Source organism: Dama dama, chromosome 8 (assembly GCF_033118175.1).
Source record: "Dama dama isolate Ldn47 chromosome 8, ASM3311817v1, whole genome shotgun sequence".
Lineage (NCBI taxonomy): Eukaryota > Metazoa > Chordata > Mammalia > Artiodactyla > Cervidae > Dama > Dama dama.
The window spans coordinates 49,235,919-49,259,026 of record NC_083688.1 but is presented as its reverse complement, the minus strand read 5'-3'; the positions used below and the strand labels follow the sequence as shown (position 1 = coordinate 49,259,026).

Below are 23,108 nucleotides of genomic sequence, written 5' to 3'. Positions count from 1 at the left end.
TTCAAATTTTAAGGTGGACCTTAGTATCCTTACTACTAGACCATGACAATAATTCAAGTTCTGAGGCAGAGGAGTTGAAAGAAAATATAAGTAAAGTTACTAATCTCATGCACGCTGCCCTGATCAGACTGAACAGTCAGCGTCATATCGTGAAGTGGAGATAAGACAAGGGTCTAAAGGGCACAGGTTGTGTGATAAAAGCAGGCAGGGCCTAATATGCTACATATGATGTACAAAGTCCAAAGGTGAGAGGTCTACACTGCTTTTTAGGTGAATGTATTAGCATCGTCCATTTTACCACTAATGGTTTATATGACAGCCAGGTAGAGATTTATTAGCTACTCATAAAACATACATATTTTTGTGCATACCTCATCCTGCAATATATTTATATATCATTTTTATATGAGCTTCTTGTGTGTACTCGTCTATGTCTGCACTTTTAACCAGCAAACACACATGAACCTTAGAGCCAGTATGTAAATCGTGAGGGGAAATTCCAAGAGTGGAATTCTGGTAAATCAAATCCAGTTATTTATTGCATTCATAATCTTTTCTTACAATAGAAGCTGCAAAAATATTTGACATACAATATAATACTGCAAAGATGATATGCTCATAGACATAACATGGAAAAGGAATGCAGGAAAAGAATCTTGATTCTACTTGTCTAAGGGAATGTTTAGAAACAATGTATATAAAGTGATGATATAGGACATTCAAAGCATAAGTCCATTGTTGCCATTGTTGGGTCGCTAAGCCATGTCTGACTCTGGCAACCCCACTATGTGTATAGCACACCAGGCTCCTCTGTCCTTCACTGTCTCCTGGGGTTTGCTCAAATTCATGTTCATTGAGTTGGTGATGCTACATAACCACCTCACCCTCTACTGCCCTCTTGTCTTGTACTGAGGAGAAAATATATGACATAAAGCATTCCTCTTTTATTTATTTAACCTGCTACTGAAAAGGGGAAACAGAAAGAGAGTATTCCTTTTTTCTATTCTTTTTTGGTTAGGTTATTGGAGAGCCCTCATGTGGTTACCAGGGGTCACTGCAAAGCAGCAGAGCAGAGTACAGTAGAGCTTTTAATTCTTAATTCTGCCCCTTTTCTCTGGGCACGGAAATCAACTCTCAGATAGACCCTAATTTTAAAGGAGATTAGAGAGGATCACAACCTCATAGCCGAGGCCGGAGATTTTCATCTAATCCAGCAATCCTCACTTAAGAAACTTCCCTACCTTTAACCCAATTTTAATCCCCAATGAAAATCTCAGGGACAGAGAAGCCTGGCAGGCTACAGTCCACCGGGTCGCAAAAAGTCAGACCCAACTGAGTGACCGAGCAAAAGTCACGTTCATTTCTCCCTATGAAGTCGCTCTCGGGTGCGCCAAAGGGCTCACCACCACCCTCTCTTGAACACTGTATTGCATTGTGAATCTTCTCTCATCAGCCACTGCACTTAAAAAAAAAAGTCTAATTTCTTCAGCCTTTCCTCTAACGTCTTACTTTTAAACTTGCAATTTAGGTTCTATTTGTTCCCAGAGAAGCCCTGTCAACATCCCAGTACTTCTCAGCCTCCAAAGGACAGTCTCAGACTAGGAAAACAAGGCGGTAAGGAAGGGCCCGCAGCCTTCGGGGAACCCCACGCCCCGCACCCCGCCGCCGAGAGGCCAGCCGCCCGCCGGGACTCACCTCGCCGGCGCTGTGGCTGCGCTGCCGGGTCAGGTGCTGGCGATGCACCAGCGCGCTCGTGGGTCTGCTGCTCTGAAGCGGGAGCCGGGGGTCGATGAAGGTGGTGGTCCGGGAGTTGTGGTCAACAAAAAACGCCTAGGAAGCAATCCACCGGGTCAACAGTCCACACATGCCACAGACGTGTCCTATCGTTTCACACATTCAGGGAGAGACCCACTTTGGAGCAATAACCTTCGCTCTGTTTTCTCGTAATTTCAAATCTTCGGGAGAATTACTTTTTCCTCCCTCAGGACAGACCAGAACATGGGAAGCAACGCTTAGACTGGATTCAGAGTGAAGACAGCAGGAAGGAACATGGTCCCCGTGTTTAGGAAATACTCTTAAGAGACAGTCGTCAAAGTTAGGATCTTAGAAAAAAATCACCTGATTGGACATTTGGGCTTCTCTTAATTGATGCCAAGTGCATACTGCTATGGGATATTACCAAGTTCTTCTTTCAAACATCATTGACTTCTCTTTTCCTTTTATGCAATCAGCTACCAAGTCCTCCCCCCATTTTCCCAATATAGAGTCTCTTCTATTTGTCCCATCCCAGTCTGGCTACCATTGATTCCATTATTTCAGGACTTTCTCTTAAATGTAAAGTTATTAATAGTTTCTTGGTCGTTTCACATCTCTAACAACCTTGAGTCACTGAGTTGGCACCTCACTGTGAGAATATATTTTTCTAAAAGCTTTGACTATACCTCCACTCCAATCCAAAGCCTCTACTGGCTACCTGTTATCTAAAAAAAAAATTCCACCCTTCGGTCACTTTTCTAAGACTCTTTAAAAGTCTCCTTATTTGCTCTTCCAGTTTAGTCATCTAAATTTTATCATGTTCAGTGACTCTGGGCAAGTCACTTAAGTTCTCTGGGCTGCAGATTTCTTATAAGAACAGGTCTCCCTCTCTCTCTCATTCATAACAAACACTTCTCCCCCATAACGTGACAGGAGGGAGGAGACATGTTTACTGCAGAATCCCCAGTGACAGGAAATCATGAATGAGCATAAGCCATTTCCCTCAGTTTTGCAGTAAAGTCTGCACGCAATGTAGACAGGCCTTTAAAAATTCTTTTTAATTCTAAAGCTCTTCAGAAGAGCTTATTTTTCATTATCAGTAAGAACCAAATGGTAGTAAGTTTTCAAAGAAAAATTCATTCAAGGCAATTATGAAGCCCATTATCTCAAGGACAATTAAAAATGTAAGTTTTCCACGAACAGGTAAAGTTAATTAGGTCATCAAAGATAAAAAGGACTATTAGGAAAACCTGGAAACTCATTACTGATTAAAATGTCAGGACACAAGCTATATGCCAAATAACCTAAGCAAAATAGAACTGACAACTCAAACTGATGGAGCTCCTTTAACAAAGTACCATACCTTAAAGACTAGGAAAGAATACATCTAGATAAATCCCAGGGGCAGATGGTATATTTATGCCGATTAAAAAAAAATCACCTTTCCATTATGAAACAAAATGTTTCTGTAGATACAAAATCAGGAAACGGCACAATAATTTGTAAGTAGCTCCCAAATAGGCAGAAAATGACTTCTTTAAAAAATAACTTTGAGCAGAAAGTGCACAAGAAACAGAGCAGAGAAATAACAAGAACCAGAATCCTTGTTGGCCCTTTTCTCAATGTCTGATTTCCAGGTACAAAGCTTAGACTAAATGGAAGTTGTGTAGGAGATGGTGTCATCAACCTTATATCCCTGAGTAATGTTCCCTTTTTTCATAACCTACCAGGTGGAATGTCTCACTTCTCTGATCCTGTTAAAAAAAAAGTACATCAATTGTAAACCCTACACAGGTTTGTATTGACAGACTCTGGTCTCAAATGTGACACCAGTTCCTGTTTGATTTGAGCTTCTAATCAACATCTGGATATTACTTCTGCCACTATTTAAAATGTCATAAAATAGAAATTCAATTATTTTTATAAGTAGACATTTCAAAATAATATCATATCAATCTCACATCATCTTTAAGAAGATTAAGCTCTTATTACTTACAACAATAATATGAAAGATGCTAAGGGGAAAATGCAAAGAGTATGAAAATAGAATTGCCTACTTACTCTACCTAATTTCTTAGGCATGTTTTTAAGGTGCAGGTGGCCATTTAGAGGTAACAATGATGCACCTGTAATTGTAAGCACAAATGGGTGTGTACATCTAGGTCAGTTGTGATTTACATGGAGCGTCACAGTATAATTTGATGTTAAGAGGCTTGTCTAAAATCCATTCTCTAAAGAATTATACTGTAAATGCCTTCAGGGTAGGGACTCCTTACTCACCCTGTTCTCTCCGATAGCTTTTAGGGCTATCAGAAAGAGGGTGATCAGAAAATAAACTTCCAAAAACATGAATAGCAGACTCTTGACCAAAATACAAGAAGACAAATGACAATGAACCAACCAAGTATTAAAAATCACAGTTTTTTTTTTTTTTTTTTTTTAACATAAGCATAGGAAGACTGACAAGCTTGAGAAAAATAAATGAGAGAAGTGTGTGTGTGTGTGTGTGTGTGTGTGTGTGTGTGTTGGGTAAAACATGTGGAGAACTGAAGACTACAAAACCACAAATAAGACAGAAGGTTTCAAAATATCCCAGATGGACATGTATCAGCTACCAAGTCAAAACCTGAGAAGTGGAAGAATAAGCAGTGATTAAATGCTCATGATCCAGGAAGACAGCCTGGGTCTGAACCCCAGCTCCACCACATACTAGTGACATAGCCTGGGGCAAACTACTTAACTTCTTTAAACCACCATTTCTTTTCTGTTAAATGGGGGCAGTAACGCCTACATCAAACAAAGGTAAAATGAGATGGTTCACATAAATTTTTGAACATAGTGTCTGTGACCCTTTAAATGTGACTTACCATTATTACTATTATTATTACTAATAATAGTTTTAACGTCTGAGACATTTCTCTAAAGATCATAATTTTTCTCCCTACAGTCTATACACCAACCTCAAAAAAAAAATGGAGAGCCAGTAAAACTGTACTTCCCAGGCTCCCTCTACCTCTGTGTGGCCTAGACTAAGTTCTGGCCAGTGAGCTGTAAACAGCGTGCCACATGATACTTCTGGACAACCTCCTCACAGGGAGATTTTCACAAGGTGAGGTCCTCCTTCTGTTCATCCATTCAGCTTCCTAAAACAAAGATGTGGGCCATACACAGCTCCTGCAGCCACACTGAACCTTGAAGAGTTTGGCTTTAGTAAGACCGAGTGGCGAAGCCGAAGACTGTAAGCAGCTGGGGCTCTTACAATTTAAGGAACCACCCTAAAACCCACAGACTGCCTGCCTCTGAACGTCTTCATATGAGAGAGTAAAATCTTGCATGTTAAACTTTGTATAGGTTTCTGTCGCAGGGTAGCCGTACCAAATCCTAACTGATGCACCGTCTCAGCACAGACGAACACATAAGCCAGCCACCACCATTATAAATAAGATTTTTCATTATCTTATAAATAATGATGTCTTCCTGTTGTTCACCTTTAATACAGTTGGGTAATGGTTCGAGGTATAAGTGAAACGTAGGGCTGGGAAAGTATAAAGCTGAGATTTGAATCCGTCTTCCTGACTCCAAGGCCCATGAGAGTGCCTCCTTCCCCCCTTTTTACTTGTTTCTTCTTTTTCCCATTCTTTCTTCCTCCTATTTTTCCTTTTGATGATGTTCTCTCACTCTCTTCACACCTCACATAATACTTGAGTTTAGAAAAACATGAACATGTTCACTGAATTAGGCCGACAAGAACATTCACTCTCAACGCTGACCAGCCCAGTGCACCAGCCCTGGCGAAGGGCAGCGCCAGAAACTCCTTCCCCAGCACACGCCTGAGCTCTCGGCATTAACTGCGTGACCCTGGACGGTGCTCTGCTACATCCACATAAAGTAGGAGACTCAAGTCCCGGCTGAGCCGTGGAAAACGTAGCCCACTTTAACATGAAGAGGAAAGCATCAACAAATACCACCCAAAATTTAGGCCTGCCATTTCTATTTGTGATGCACAAATCAATTATGCCACAAAAGTGGATCACATTCCCACAGGATAGCCTAAGTAGCTCAAGTCAGTAACAAAGTTGACCACTTTTTTTTCCTCTTTTTACTTTAATTTGGGTCACTTTTTATGTCATCATTCTTGAGTGGTCTGCCTTTATTTATGAAATTTTCTACCCTGTATTAATAAATACTGCCTGAGTAAACAGTATGTTGAGAATGCAGACCACATAGAAAAAGCAATTGTATCAAAAAAAATGAATCTTTTTCAGATTAGCCACTACTTAAGCAAATTTTGAACAACATAGAGTCTCTACTGTTAAGTTTCATTAAGGAAATTCACTCAAGCTTCCCCGTGCTGGACCAACTAGAACTAACAATATAATAAAAAACTGAAAGGAATGCAAATATCCAAATTCAAATCTCATTTTAAAAACTTCTGCCCTTTCACTGCTTCAGGGCATGGTCAGAGTCAGAAAATATGAGCTGGTTGGAGCCAAGTGGTATTTTAGGGAGGCCAAACAAAATACACTTCTCTCTTTACACAATTCTTTTTTTAAGTTTCTATTATTTTAAGAAAAGAAAAAGCCATCAGTATTTGTGAAGAAATACCAACCTCGGGCTCAACAAATCTAAGTCACAGAAGTTTGAAATTGTTTCCAGTTAACATTTTGCCAAACCAGGAATCCGTATTAAAAGACCATGTAAACAAAATAAAACAAAAAGCACTTGTAACTATGCTACAGAAAGACAGACATCAGAGCTTCTTTCTTTCCCTAAAAGAACAATTTAAAGATCAGAAGTGCTACATACTGAATCTGTTCTAACTTCTAGTTTATCAACTCTATAAAATCTTAAAATGCTCAAAAAAGTTAATTGTAATCTAATTTTTATAAAGATTTTAATTTACTCACACATTCTCTCCCTTCCAAAATATAAATCTCCTCTCAGCTCCTGGTCCCCTCTCTAGCATTTCCCCAATTATGAGGAATAAACATGCTATTCTTTTCTCTATATTGTATCCCAGACAGATCTCTGTTACCAAATGATAGATGAAAAGGCCTGAGTGATATAGTTTATTATAAGTAAAAAACAGTCATGCTAACATTTTCTACCATTTGGTTCATTTGAAGGAATGAGTGGTCCTAAATATCTCATGACATCTGTATCAATCACAAAAAAAGTTAAAGTTATTTTGTTAAATTGTTATGATCAGAGAGCTAAAGTGGATAGAAGAGAAAAGCAGGGACACAAGGACTGGGTTAGCGTTCTGGAAGCAGCTGATCAGTTAGTAGATGTGGAGAAGTGAAGCATTCCCAATGCTCCAGACACAAACGTTAGCTCAAGGCAGGGCAGGGCAGGAGGGAGATTTTATGTGTTGTGAGTGGTGGTACTTAGGTGTTAAGACAAATAATACAGGGAAGCCAGTGTCACGCTGGGGATGGCTTGGACCAGCTTCCATGAAGCTGGATAATGGCAAATGCTACAGATCAGCCCTCTTCCCCACCACCCCTAAGGAGCTGGTTGGTAAGCATTTACCACTACAGAAAACCAAGAATGAAGTTATCCAAATCAGTACATTTTAGGTAATATGGAAGGGCACTACCATGAAATCTGAAGATAGTATACTACATTTTTTATAAAGATCCAATGCTGGCCAGAGGACAACCATTTAAAAGCAAAAGGCAAAGGTCATTTTCACATTTGAGCAATTCCTTCAAGACTCCATGGTACTAGCATTTTATTCAAAAATACATTCGCAAAACCAAACTCTGCTCTATTCTCTCATTCAGAAAGGTATACAGCCTCAGAAGATTCTTCACTTCAGGCTCTGTGTGCATTTGTGTGGGTTACTTTTTGGTCTAACAAGTTTGTACCCCCTTAAAAATAAGCAAGAGATCCTCTAAAAGTGTGCTATTTAAAGTTTAATTTCATTTCTACTTGGAATGCTATGTAATTGGAGGTGATTAAACCAGATCACCACCACTAAGTTATTAGTTGTTTCAAAGCAATTAAAGAGATGCACCACAAAAAATAAGAAATACAGTGCTCTAATAGACAAAAAAAGAAAAAAAAACATAGTTTTCTAAGTGTAGAACTTACTCAGCTAAAAGACTTTTGGGATTCACTTGAAACTTCCAAATATTAAGTTGCATTCTACTCATTAAGATGAACCTGACCTAATAAACTGTGGTCATGAGCTTCATATAGGATTAAAACCAGAGTCTATGTCATCACTTGGGCAACTTCTCCAGCCACATAGCCTATTAGAGTATGGTAAAATGAGAATTCTCAAGTAGGCTAGGACTGTGGTAACTTTCATGGTACAAATATTTTCTCTCTTCTAAAAATCTATCGTAACCATAACTGCTACTTGGCATGGTCATTCTACTTGCCAAGTTGAATATTCAGACCATGCTGATATTCAACGCCCCAATCTGACATCCAAAGTCACGATGTCCTAGAATTACAAAGCTTGGCTTTAGAAAGCTTTGGGAAAGGATGCTTCACATTAAATAAGGAGATGGTTACCATTTTACATTTTTCTTTAAAGAACCAATAACATTTATATCACTTTTTTTTTTAAGTCCAAAGTTTCTTAGCATTTCAACTTAGGCTCAAGTAGAACGATCTGGGGAAAGCACCTGGGAGGTGCCCCACAGTACTCTACTGTTTGAGAGTACAAAGCAGCAGAAAAACAGGGTTATTCCATATTTGCCATCCGAAAGGGGAGACAAATCATAAATAACTTTTTCCAAAAATTAAACCAAACAATAAGCTCACTATATAGACTTAGGGAATATCAAGCTTTGTCATAACTTCCTAACTGTCCATGTCTTTTGTATCATTCTCTCTGTTATCCTTAACTCTCTGCAATGGTGCTTTGACAGATTTTACTCCACTGATATTGATCTGTGATGGTTAATTTTATGTGTTAACTGGGCCAGTGGGTGCTCAGACATTTGGCCAAACAATATTCTGGATGTGTCTGTTGGTGTTTCTGGAAGAGATACACCTTTCAATCAGTAGCCTGAGTTAAACAGATGGTCCTCCCCAATGTGGGTGAAAGTGAAAGTGTTAGTCACTCAGTCCTGTCTGACTCCTTGCGACCCCATGGAATGTAGTCCTCCAGGCTCCTCTGTCCATGGGATTATCCAGGCAAGAATACTGGTGTGGGTTGCCGTGCCCTCTTCCAGGGGATCTTCCCGGCCCAGGGATCAAACCCTGGTCTCCTGCGTTGCAGGCAAATTCTTTACCATTTGAGCTACCTGGGAAGCCCTCCAAGGTGGGTGGGCCTCATAAAATCATTGAAGGTCAAAAGTCTGCGTAAGAGGGACCTGCTTTGGCCTGACTGAGTAGAACATTGGCGTTGTCTTGAGTCTTGAGTCGTGAGCCTGCTGGGTTTGGGATTGGATCTTATGCCATCGGCATATGCACATGCCCGTGCATGCGTGCGTGCGTGTGTGTGTGTGTGTGTGCGTGTATCTAACACAGGGTTTCTCAATATTTTCCCATCACCCCTTCAAAGGACCCAACGTGCCCGCTCAGCATGTGTCCTTTTTCCATTGCTCTACTTCAGGTGTTTCCCTCCTTTCCCAGGCCCTGCTCTCTCTCCTCCACAATCCAGTGTTATAAAGACCCCACTTATCATTTAGGGTTCGGTTCAAGTCCAATCTTCACTATGAAAACTCTGCAGGTATTCCACTCCAGAAATGTCATTCCGCAACTATACTAGTGCATGATGCCTATTCTGTGTTTTCATAACACAAATCGGAGGCGCTGAAGTAGAACAGGCTTGGGGAGGGTGCCTAGAGGTTTTACACTGGAAGTGCATGATTCTGTGCAAATGCATGGATCTGATTTCAGTTCCAGTTCTAAGAAGAAAGCTACTTCTCTTGTGAAGGATGTTTCTAAAATGCTATCTCCATGCCCAGAGCTTACAGAGTATGTAACCACCACAGAAGAAGACCAGTAATCCAGCAAGAGACAAGTCCGGCAGAGAGGCTGCCACAGCAGAGCACTCACAGTGGAGAAACAGAGAACGCTCTGGGTCAGCACACAGCTTTCAGGCGGAAGCAAATGCTCGAGGGCAGACTGGTCAAGAACAATACGGACAAAAGGGACAAGAACAGTAAAGTGACCCCTACTGCGACAAACTCATTTTGTTGGACCACCGTGGTTAAGGGAGATCGGCAGGCTGTTAAGAGGAGGCATGGGACACTACACTAATTCTATACTGTATCTTTGATAAGTCACGGTGTATTTCCCATTAGAGTAAGGATTCATCCATCAATAACAAATCTTCATCACTTTCATAAAAGTCTAAATTGAAACTGTTTAGTTTTTGTTCTAGATAGATTCTTGCTTCTACCTAATCATTCAAATCAAGATTTTAGTGAGCTGGGTAGGAATAACCAGGTGAGTAGCATTCCTGACTTAGAGTGCCATGTGGCCCATTTTATTCTGTAGGTGTCTGCATAATCCATATTTTTGCTTTCCCCAAACTAAGCAATAAAACTCTAGAGATTTACAATTGTACTGCTTTTATTTTCTACACTATAAGTAATAAGTCAATTACTGAATAAATTGTGTTAATTATAATCCTAATTGTTTTTCTTCCATTTGTTATCCCATGATTATCTAAGTGGATGCCAACCACAGCCCCAGGAGCTGGACAGGACAGGTTACTAACTCTCACTTAAGAGAAAACTGAGGTTTGTAGAAGTTAGATCAGACAGCAATGGATCCAGGAACCCTGATCCACTGCAGCATAATTTCCTCAAATTCTTCAAATTAACAATGGGAAGGAAGAAAAGAATGGAGTGAAGAATGGAGGGAGGAAGAAAAGAAAGAAGAAAGGAGGAAAGGATAAAAGTAAGGAAGAAAGAACAAACACTACTATGTCAAGTAACATTTGGTTTTCCTTATTAAAACTCATAATCGTCTACAGATATATTATCCCCATGAGCACATACTAATGATCAAACCCAGCCAAGAATCAGAAGCATTTTAACCAAGTCACATTTTAATACTACTGATGCATATTTCTTGCATAAATATAAAAAGTTTATATCAACACTGTAACCCAGATCCCAAATTACCCTTTTTTTCCACAGTCCTGAGAGTGTACAAAAGTTTAAGAATTATTACAGTAAGAAGAAAGAAGAGATTTTTCCTTCTATGCTGGCCTACTTTCTTTGCTTAAATGTTTTGTTTCAAATAAGACAAGTCAAAATGTGTCCTGTCTGTTAGTTGAAAATCCTAGACTTTAGGTTCAACAAATATGTATATACAGATGTTAATCATAGTCTCACGAGGACTATCCTGCATAAAGTAAAACTTGGATTAATTGCTAGGATAAAAATAGTTAAGAAAGTCAAGTAGTGAAACAAAATACTAATTAAAACACAGTGTGGAATTCTGAACAAGATACCTTTTCAAATGTAATTAAAAGTAGAACTATATCATCTAATCCTTAAGACTAAAGAATCAAAGGTCTATAAAATCCAGGCGCTAAAAAGGGAAACCTAGTCTTCCTCTAATTTAACCTACTGCTTTTTAAAAATAGTTTTATTGAGATATAACTCAGATACTATACAATTCACCCATTTCAATGGTACAATCCACTGTTTTTAGTATATACATAGGATTGTGCAACCATCACCATAATATAATTTTAAAACATTCTCTCCACCAAGAGAAATCCCACACCTATTAGGTTGAATTATAGGAAGACTAGGCTTCCCTTTTTAGCTCCGAGATCTATGGTATTTAAGCATGAAGTCATGAATGTGTTTCTGGTGGGGTGTCATCTGATAAAATATCTATAATCTAATCAAAACCTATTTGTATGACTCAGCCTTGAAGGAGACGAGTAATCTCAACACCTGGACTGGAACTCTTCTTCCTGGGAATGATAAAGTATACCTCATTTTCAAAAACAATCCCTCCCAATAGAGTGCAGTGGTTAAGAGACATGCTCCTGAAGTTAGAATCCTGAATTTCTCACTTGCTTACTAAGACACACATTAGAAGAACCTGACTGTTGATGCAGGAGACGTAAGAGATGTGGACTCGATCTCTGGGTCAGGAAGGTACCCTGGAGGAGGACATGGCAACCCATTCCAGTATTCTTGCCTGCAGAATCCCATGGACAGAGAAGCCCAGTGGGCTACGGTCCATAGGGTCGCAAAGAGTCAGACACAACTGAAGCGGCCTAGCAGACGCATGCATGCATGCAAATTTCATTAAAATGTGAACAGTAATGATAATACCCACCTCATAAACTGCCATGAGGTCTAAATAAAATAATCCATGAACAAATACCTAGTGAAGTGCCTGGCACATGGATCGAGCCCAATAAATGTAGGTGTCATCATCATTATCATCTTACCTAGAAGGCCTGATAGTCTGTTCTTACTCTTGAACTCACAATGTTAAAAGAACATTTAACTTCTCTTCTTTCATGTAAGTCAAGGACATTTTTCACCCTAGAACTCCCCCAAAAAGCACACCAGATCTAGAATTTTGTGAAATCTCAGCCAACTTAAACCCTTGGCCTTAAGTAATTAGAAGAAAAGTCTCTTCCAAATTGGAGACAGCTAAACTATAGTACAAGCATAATCACTACCCTGTTCAAACATGTAATGTGAAAAATCCAAGACAACACAGGGAATAAGAGAGGTCAAACCAGGCAAATCCTAGGAGCTACTTCCAGAGAGTGCACAGGAGGAGCAAGCGGCAATGGGGAGAGAGCCTGGGAGCTTGTTTGTCCAAAGCAGAGATCACTGAAAAACCAGGAAGCTACAGACGACAGATTTCATTCATTCATCAAACCTGTTTTGAGAATCTTCTACATGAATGGCACTGAGGTTGAAGAGGGAGTAATTAAAAAATAAACAGAAGAACTCTCAAGGAGGGGATCATGTGCTTGGGAAGACAAAACAAGTTAACAGCAACACCATGAGACACAGAGGTATAAGCATCATGCAACCATGCAAGGGGGATTGTGGGGACTCACTTATGCCTAGAGAGCCAAGAGCAATCCACCCATGATGCTGCCCTTCGGGGGGGTGTATGAAAGCCCCACCCTCTCAGCCATGGTAGGAGACCCCACCACATGCTCCCAGAGCACCGCTTACTGCCGTCACTGTCAGAGCTAAAAGATGTGTGTGCTGAGAGGCAGGGAGACAGCACAGACTGGATCTGGATGGCCTAAGTCAAATCCAACTCTACCACACAGTAATTACAGGACCTTGGTCAGCTCACTTAGCCACGCTGTGCTTCAGTTTCCTCTTCTGAAAAACGTGGATTAAAAACAGCAGTTATGTACAAGGTTGCTTTGAGAATGGAAGGAATTAATCTAAGTGCACAGCCACATCTAGCACATATCTAGTGGTCCACATTACATAACACTACACTGTGAGCTTGTAGCATGGTTATCACAGCGGCATGCTTATAGCAGGCATTCGGAAGTGTGTTGCATGGCAAAACTAATGAAAACAAAAGGAAGATGTTGCACTTGAGAAAAGAGGATGGAGCCAAATTTCATAGGCCTGAGCAGCTAAATTTGACAACCTTTCTCATACGAACCATGCCTTTTCATGCAGGTGAGTATTTGGTGATCCTATTCCATGTCAATTCTGGAAATTAGTCATCACTATGGGGAAAAAACTCATAGTATTTAATAGTTTTTTGATGTTATATTAAATGGGAAAAAAGTTTACTCCCTTTAAACATTCTAGAGGTAAAGCAATACATCAAAAAGGGGCAGTTAAAATTTCAGGCCAGAAGAAAACCTGTTAACGGCGAAGGATGGGAGCTATGATTTTTAAAGCACAGCTATGGCAAGAGCCTCTCCCAGATGTTCTCTCAAGCTATTTTTGTTTATTGGAAGTCAGTCATTTGTAAAGAAAGGATGATGGGGAGCACAGGGAGATATGCCTTCTTTCATTAAGGTATCCAGCTTAGCTAAAAATCATTAAATTCTAAATGCACAAAGCAGAGGAATCAGGCTAAAGTGATCATCTTTGAGGCCTGTCTGGTAATTCATTCCATCCACATCTTTCATGCCACACATCTTCAAAAGGAAAGTCACCAGCAACCTGTGAGGTTAGCTGTCTCCCAACTCACACTCAATGCTCTTAACAATGCTTACAACTTTAGGCTGAAACCCCACATGAGTCCAAACCCTCAGGGAAGAAGACAGATGGTTATGTTACCCACAGAGTCGAGATAATGTTCACCTCTGTTTAACCATCGAAACTTTTATAAAAGCTATGAGACAGAACTTGTTCTTAAGAATACATCGTAACTCATCTTAAATAGTATTCTAAGTTCAACTTAAACTCTTCTCAAGGTTCAGGTGTTATTAATAAGAAGCTCTCTCCTGAAGCATGTCTGGCAAGTTATGACTGGCAAGAAAGGAACCTCCCCTTCCAGGTCTGCATGATAAGTTCCCGATTCCGTTCAGCTAAGGATACAAAATGAGCTAACACGTTAAGTCTCTGCACAGAGCAGAAATACATGCAGCATTATCTCAGCTTGGGTTTCTCCCTGGACCTGTGGTTTTCCAATGAGTACAGATCCCTATGACATCAGGAAAAAAACTGTCAGAGTTGAGAACGGAGCTGATTCTTGGTCTGCTAATGCTCTTTTACAAGCAGGCATAATACCATCAGTATTTTCCGTCACCCTATCTTGGACTACCTGCGCATTTCCATTCAGTAGAATGTTTGCAAACACTCAGCGCCAGCAAAGTGACATCCTCCTCGGGAAAGAGAGCGCACAGCAACTGCCCAGTGTCCCTGCAGGGTCCCCGCGTTCTGGAGAGGCTTCCCTGCCATCCCGCCTGGCTCAGATACACCGCCATTCTACCTGTGCTGTAGGGACCTAATCACAAGTCCATTCTCTTTCATCTATTCTGAGCTTCATGCTTACCACTTCTAATCTTCTCTGGGCTGAGAATTAGAGGTTTACTAAAAAATTTTACAAAACTCAGGTCAGTAGTTTCAATGAATCTGAGGGTTCCTCCCATGCATTAAAATGTATCCGTGAAATTTGTAATATCAATTTTGACTGCTTCTGAGTTCTCAGATAAGATTGCTGGAAGCTGAGTTCAGGACGAGCAAGATACACTGGTATTTTTGCTGGAGGGCACTTTAGGGAAGAATGGAATGCACTCACCTCGAATGCTCTTCCCTGGTAGGGTTTCTTTCTCACTTCATTTACGTCTGCGTGCATGCACAGCGTAATTTGTGAGTCCTTCCCTAGACACCTCTATAAAAATAACTCTCTTCTCCTGCCTTTTCCTAGACCCCATATCCTGCGTTTCTTTAAATCAAAACTTTAATCAGCTCTTCGCATGCCTGGTATTCACTTGTCCACTGGCCATCTCTTCCATCAGAATGACAGTTCTGAGGAGTAGCTGGCTGCTTGTTTAGCACAGGTGTTCAATAAGTATTTGCTGAATGAAAAAGTCAAGTACAGTTATTGTAAATATTTTGTCAACTTAATCCTCCCCACACAAGTCACGTATTTCAAGTATTTTTACAGACAGGGAAACTGTGGGTTTCTCAGTGCTTGGAGAGCATAACATGGTGGTTAGGAGCAAGGACCCTGGAACCAGACTGCATGGGTCAGAGCCCAGCTCAGACACTGCCCATCTCTAGTCCCTGGGCAAGTCACTAAACCATTCTGCACCTGAACTCTGCATATGTAAATAGCAATAATAACAAGAGTATTGTCTTACAGAGTTGTTGTGGAGAGCTTAAACATAAAGAACTTAAACAGTTCATGGCTCCTAGTATATGCTGAACAAGAGTTAAATCAACAAAATCTTGGCTGAGAAACACCTTAATAAGAATTACTAACTTTCTCACTTTGATTTCTTACTCATAAAACAACCTCCTGAGAGCAACCCAGCTTTCTGATTCATTTGTCTAAGAAGGAAGTGCAGATGTGGTTACCTGGTCTGTGCGAGAGTTATGTATTTCTCATCATAAACTAATCAATCTTTGAATCTTGTTTAATGTGCTAACAAAATCAGGGTTTTGAACCAACAAGACTAAGGCCCAAACCCGGATGGTGTCACAGACACACCCTGTGTTGTTGCTTAGCAACGACCTCGCCACCTTCTCCAAACAATGCCACAACTTGTATTCAACTATCCACAACACAGCTAGGAGAAGGAAGTATCATTGCCTAAGAAACCTCTTCTCTAATCAGTAGAAAATGGTGAGAGATTACAGTTCAAAGAATATCCATGCAAAGTGGGTGTTTTTGCCCATCGAGTGCCCCGACCCCCATACACTGTATATACCACTTCAAAAGAGGGCAGCAACTGCTGATGGTGACAAACAGCCTGCTTGCCCAGGTTTCCCTGGAACCAGGAGATGGAATTTTTCCCCTCACAAAGGACTTTCGGCGCTCACTTGACGGGTAGAGCCAAGTGCCAAAGTCACAAGGTTGCACGGTCATGTGGCGGCTTCCCCAGGGCCACGCCCACAAGTTACCTTGCCCTGATGATCGTGTTTCATTTCCCAGCCCCTTGGCAGCTCCAGCTGTTTGTTTGCAAACATGTTGAGGAATCCCACGAGGTCCCGGTTATGCTGGTAGCGTTCAAAGTGGTGGGTGTCCCGCCGGACTTTGGTGATCATGTGCTTCAAACATGTGTTGTTTGTAAACATGCGGTAGGCACTCTGGAGAGAAGGATGGGAAACCCACGTTAATCTGCTTTGTGACATGCAAAAGCAACACATAAACTCCCACGGACATATTTAATCTTCGGATGGTATACCAGATTCAGTGTAACTCTAGACCCACACAGGAGACAGCACAAAATAATCTTGATTAAAGTAAAATAGACTACAGAAACTCAGGGAGTCTTCACTAATGAAGCTAGTTTTCTAAGGAACAAGAACACTGTGGAGTTTCATTCTACAGGAGATGTAAGACCTTAGAGATGGTTTTAGGCAAAACCTACACACAGTCAAAATTGTACCATGCAGGAAACAAATATACCACCTCACAGAGAGTCCCAACATAGCCAGCATTTCCTCCAGCACAAAATCTCTGGCTCTTTGGGTGCATGCCAATGAAACAGTTGGCATACAGTTAGGAGCCAAGTTGTATATAAAAATGGCCATAAATCTGAATATTAGAAGTACATGCAATGAGCTGAGTAGTTCTCCCTGAGAGTCATATTCAACAGAGACCACAGTAGATTAGAGGTTTTCATCTCACTTGTGCTTAAAAGCATAATCTCACTGAATGGGACAGCGAGCAGAATTACCTAGACTGTATATCTCAGTATTTTTTTAATCTTTTTCTTCTTTATTTTTCCTGTACACATACACACACACATTACCTATATATGACTAAATTTACATGATTGAAATACACATTTAGTAAAACCCCACTATACCAGCACACATAAAAAAGTGATCTGTAAAATGATACTTAAAGAAGAGTCCAGAAAAAAAAAAAAAGATCATAAGCCGTGAGCTGTCTTCATGAGTCAGTCAACAGATATTCAACACAGTACCATGTGCCAAGCAGTAGAACAGGAGGAACCATATAGGCTGTTTCCTTGAAGGAATGTGATGTTCATGAAACTGACCCACCGTGAAGGATCTCTCCAGGAACGCTATGCTCCTCAGGTAGATTCAAAGAGCTTTGGATTCTTCCTACCTTTAGTATCCCAGGGATATCAGACTGAGTGCAGAGGCCTATAGACTTTACTTTATGAGTTCTGTTATTTATTTTCTTTTAGACAGACCAAGGTAAACCCAAAAGAAATCAGAATCTCTGGAAATAACTTCACCTTAATAAACATTTACTGTGCTGGTTATTGAAAATAAAAGGTGAATAAGTAAGGATAGTCTGTCGGAGCCGGCGAGAAAAACCCCGCCCATGACAAGGTCTGGGTCCAAGGAGCTGGCACTCAAAGGTGTCCGGACCTCCGGGACCGCTCCACACGCAAAGGCGTCCGGACCTCCAGGGGTTTCTCGGGATCGCCCCACCATCCACTCCTAGGCCTTCGTCCTTTCATCTTCTGATGCTTGGCATTCTTCTAGGTTCCCTAAAAACTAGTCTGACTCTTACCTAAAACCCCTCCTTGGAAACCTTTGCATGGTAGCAATACAGTCCCTGGGGACACATGGGTCCCAATAAACAGGCCAGAGGTAAGGAATATATTACACAAAATATCCTGCCTGTTCTGGCTCTACTGGAATTATGACTGCCAATTTAGAATCTGGAATGCTCATGATTGCACAAAAACCCTTCTAGCACAAAACCAAATCTGCTAGCAACAGGCCTATCTATCCCATAAGCAAAAGTAGATAAGAGTCCATTACGAGACTGAGAAGATTCCTTAGGGTGTGATCAGGAGGGAATTCATGAGACCTCTGACCCTTAGGATTACTTACCAGAGCTAAGTCTGCCTGGGGCAGCTTCCCAAGATAAGGTTTGTAGATGGCTTTTCACAGTTGACTAGCTGCTGCCATTTAATTGTTTAAAAGTTATGTGTAGGTATTGATTGTTCTGGACAGTTACTTATGATGTAACCCGTGATTATGCACCTGATACAATCTTATCATTCCTCCCTCCTTAAACCTCTTTAAAGGATTATTGGTTTTAGGGTATATAAGCACTGATGTAAAAGAATAAAGTAGTCTTGATCCTGCACTCAACCAAGACTCGCTTTCTTTTCTTCGCTGATGCCTCTCCGCTCATCCGAAGGGAACCCCTGGACTCCGCTGGGGCTGGATCCCGGCAATAGTCAACAATGCTCCTGTCTTTCCAGAGACCCTCAGAATGTGTCACGTCTGGGTCAGACGTCGGCAATTCATTGCCAACAGGAGTGCCTTCAAGAGCTCCCTTTCCTTTGACATGGGGAGCACAGCAACTGGCCATGTCTGAAATGGTGGCTGCTCTCAGTTTGGGTTCCTGGGTTTCTGAAGGACTCCAGGGATCAGAGAACCCTGACAACTCAATTTGGAATGAGAAACAGACCTCTGTTAGCTTAAGCCACTGAGATGTGTCGGTCACCATGACTGATGTATAACTCACACTACACAAAGTAACTGTTCTACAGTTATTCTGATTGATTTGCTATCATCAACCTTTTGCTTTGTATGGAAATTATTTTTCCCCTATGAAAATGGAAGGCAGGAAGGTCAGACACATTAAACTCTACTCAAATACTAGTGTACTACTTTCTTAGTGCACCTGAGTAGAAAGCATTTTGAGATCACATTTCAACCTGATAGCCTAAATGAGAGGAGGTTTGACAGCTATGAGAAGTTACGAGGTTCAGAGTACGGAGTCCTGCCAAAGTGGGCAGGCCCACGCAGGGGCTCTGGACAATTAGAGCCTGAGAGAATAAGAAAGTGATACCATGAAAGCAGAGAAGGAGGCTAAGAAAAGAAGTCGGAGGCTGTCAGAGACTAACATTAGCTAACTAATAGTTTAGCCCGTGGCTGACCCTGCCTTGGAGTCTTATGCACAATCAACAAGGCATCTGTTTTCTGTGTTTGGCTGCATGTTGCTGGTTTATTTTCACACAAGCCATCACAAGCATAGAGGCCAGAGAGAACACTAGCCTCTCTGACGGTGACAGTAATGAACTTCCAAGTCATTCTCCCTAATAAGTCTCTCTGGGAACAAACTACTGTGGGATGATTCTGTCGGAGAAATCATCGCTATACAGGTGTACCTCTTGTTACCCTCCCTTAACCGTCCCCCCACTGAAATAAGTAAATAGGCCACATCCTGACTCTTTATCTGGGGCACCAGAAAGGCGCCTCCCTCTACTAAAGAAAGGCAGCAGAACTGCACTAGGGCACGGAGTAGCAGTAATTACGTGAAGGGACCCACCCTGGCCTCGGCAGGAAGCAAGCCCCTGCGGCCAGACAGCTCTTTAAGCACAGGAGTCTTGAGGCTGGTCTTGTGATTAACTACATCCTTTCATCTTCCCCCTCTCCACTCAGTGACATGTGTAATATAGTGCCAAGTTCAACTGATCTTTGCAAAAAGCATCTACCAAAGTAAATTTAAGTATAAGAAAGATTTCTCTCATCAGTATCTAGCAAACAACCTTTAGAATCACGGCTTTTTCAAGTCTGAATGATATGCACATGATTATTAGGGTCCATATAAAACACATAAGGCAAACAGGAACATCCCTCTAGACTCTGACTACATGTTTATAAAGAAATACATATATACTTACTCACATATATATGTTTACTTATGTATGTTTATATATGTGTATGTGTAACATATTTATACATGTCTGTATTTATATACAGGCTTCCCTGGTGGCTCAGTCGGTAAAGAATCCGCCTGTAATCCGAGAGACCTGGGTTCAGTCCCTGGGTTGGGAAGATCCCCTGGAGGAGGGCATGGAGTGGGCATGTAACCCACTCCAGTATTCTTGCCTAGAGAATCCCCACGGACAGAGGAGCCTATCAGGCTACAGTCCACAGGGTCACAAAGAGTCGGACGTGACTGAGCAACCAAGCATACATACACATGCTTGTATACATATCCATCTATTCCAGTTTTGAATATATATTTATGTTTATTCAATATATATATATAGTATTGATTTTAAAATGTATGTTATATATATGACCAAAAGCATACTTATTCAGAAAAGATATTTATACTCCAGTTAATATAGAACTATGGTGAGGTTTCTAATCACAGCTCATGGATAGAGACAAAGAAAGTCATTTAATCTCTGCCTCAATTTGCTCAACTCTATGATGGGATAACAGTAACTGCCCTGATTTCTTCATAGGCATGTGGGATTCAAATCCGTGGGGAAAAAAGGGTGTAAGAGTGCATTGAAGAAGTAAAAATCACTGTAAAACCAGAGAGGTGAACTAAGTACAAGAATATATAAGGGATTATACCCACCATCACTGTGTCCCAACAGATCAATGATAGTAGTAACACTATTTTCTACTTTCAGTCTTTGAAGATCTTGGGCAAGTATTCCACTTTCTATTAAGGGAAGAAGGGTCTCATAACCTCTTATTAATTATGTGCTAAGCCCTGTTCTAAACCCTGGGGATACACAGGCGAGCACAACCTAATCCCTCAAAAGGATGGAGAAGGAAAATTACAGGGGAAGGTGGGAGAAAGGGGTTCACTGGAGGCAGAAAGTGGAGCCTGGAAAACAGAGGTCACAGTAGCAGTGAAAATGCTGAAATACACTGATAAAACTAGCAGAGCTAAGAATCAGAGGGGTCCAAAGAGCTGAGAAACACTAAACAGGTAGGATTAGGTAGAAAGAGCCTTGTCTTCATGGAAGCTGACAGGACAAACCTGTGTGAAAAGAAAAGAGACATCTTTATTCTCCCTTCTGGGGTTTAGTGGGTCTAACTGGAAAGGGATCCTTTTTTGCATTTGAGTTGCTGTTTTGCTTTGGTCTGACAGAACAAGATGCAGTAAAGGGATCTGATCTGCTACCTGAAACAAAAGTGGATTTATTTCATAGCAGTGTCATGATAAAACTTCTTGCACAGAGTGATCTCACCTTGGAAGATGCTGCATGTGGATTCACACCGGTTAAGGTGATCTGGCAACTGTTAATAGTAAGCAGAGCCCCTTTAAATGATACCTAAAGGATGCGAAGTTTTCTTGCCGTTCAATGTGAATTAAAATGTCTATTTTGGTTATCCCTTCTCTAATCCAAAACTCCCTTTCCCAATCCTCTTGGTTGTTTCTTGTCTTATCGTTCTAGTAAAGAAATAAACACTGCATGGTTGAATGAATGATCAACTGAGTATTAACTGAATTTCTTTGTGGAATTTCATTAAAATTACACTCCTCAGAGCTTAACGTGTTTTGTATGGCTAACTGTTTGAAGAGTTAGAAGTGAAAAATATTGAGAAGAACCGAGAGGAAATTACTGCCATTTGGCAACAGAATAAGAAAATTATATGTCTTATCAATCAACTAACTTATCAATTAATTAATCACAATCAATGCAGGTAATAATTAAACCTCCTTTTTCAGGAGCAGGTTTTTTAAGTGTTACGTGTTACGTGTTAAGTGTTTTTTAAGTGATCGTATGTCCAGGATTACCTGGCCCAGTCTTAATTTACTCTAAATCTGTTATTTCCAATAACACAGGTTAGTACATTATTGCTAAATAAAATCTTTCATTTTCCAGAAATCCTTCATCAAGAATAGGTATTCTGAATTCATGCTTGGAAAACATTATCACTGCTGCCATAGTAAATGTATACAAAGGCTCACAAGGAAGTAGATGTGAGCATCTGTATATATTATTCACTAAACAAAATTTATTATAAACAAAATCAAGTAATATTGTTTGCATAAGATATATGCTAGTATATGGAAATAGCCTTGTTTTATACAGTTTATCTTCAAAATATTTTTAATCATAGGGACTTTATATTTTTCTCATCTGGCTAAGAAGTAAAATGGAGGGAAAATTAAACTTATTGACAAAACTAACTGTAATTATCAACTAATCTATTTTGCAAGAGCACAAGTTTCTGACTTATAAGAATATATTTGAGTATTTTAGAACAATACTTCTCTTCATTAAGTAGAAAGGAGTTTATATGAAGGAATTAAGGTATTTCTAGACCATATTAAAAGCTAAAGTAGTAATCATTTAGAGCTTTCCTGGTGGCTCATAAGGTAAAGAATCTGTCTGCAATGCAGGAGACCCGGGTTCAATCTCTGGGTTGGCAAGATTCCCTGGAGAAGGGAATGGCTACCCCCTCCAATATAAAATAATCATTTGGCATGTATGTTGGAAAAATTATTTAGTTGCATATAATGAAATGTATGTATGTTTGACAATTATTAGACAAACACAGTAATCCCACATATCAAAGACATAACACTAAGAATTAAATCTTGAGTTACCAGAGGAAACGGTTTAAGACAATTTTGGAAGCAATCTGATCATAACCAGCAGAGGGCAGTAGAATATATCTTAAAGCAACTACAATGCAAAAATAGTAAAAACAAACACTTATACACAGACACACAAACGAAAAACAGTATTTTGTTCCTCAAGTTTTCCTTTAGAGTTATGGCAACTATGTATCTACTTAATTTTTGTTCTTTTCAATAAAGATGATAGGTATCCACCAAAGAACTATTAGAGCTAATAAATGAATTCATCAAAGTCATAAGAAACAAGATTAAAATACAGAAATCTGTTGCTTTTCTATTATTCACTAATAATGAGTTAACAGAGAAAGCAAAAAAAATTCCATTTAAAATTACCTCAAAAAGAATAAACTCAGAATAGAATAAACTTACCTAGAATAAACTTAACCAAGGATGTGAAAGACTTATGTCCT

At 40.3% G+C, this 23,108-nt stretch overlaps 1 protein-coding gene across 1 annotated transcript in view; it reads right to left on the bottom strand.

Annotated features, from left to right (window-relative positions):
• HECW2 (HECT, C2 and WW domain containing E3 ubiquitin protein ligase 2) overlaps positions 1 to 23,108 on the bottom strand; it is a 417,314-nt gene that overhangs the window by 87,109 nt on the left and 307,097 nt on the right. Inside the window, exons 14-15 of the mRNA XM_061149100.1 lie at positions 16,263 to 16,448; positions 1,696 to 1,830 (exon numbers count right to left, since the gene is read on the bottom strand). Coding sequence (XP_061005083.1) covers positions 1,696 to 1,830; positions 16,263 to 16,448 — 321 coding nt within the window. The remainder of the gene's footprint in view (positions 1 to 1,695; positions 1,831 to 16,262; positions 16,449 to 23,108) is intronic.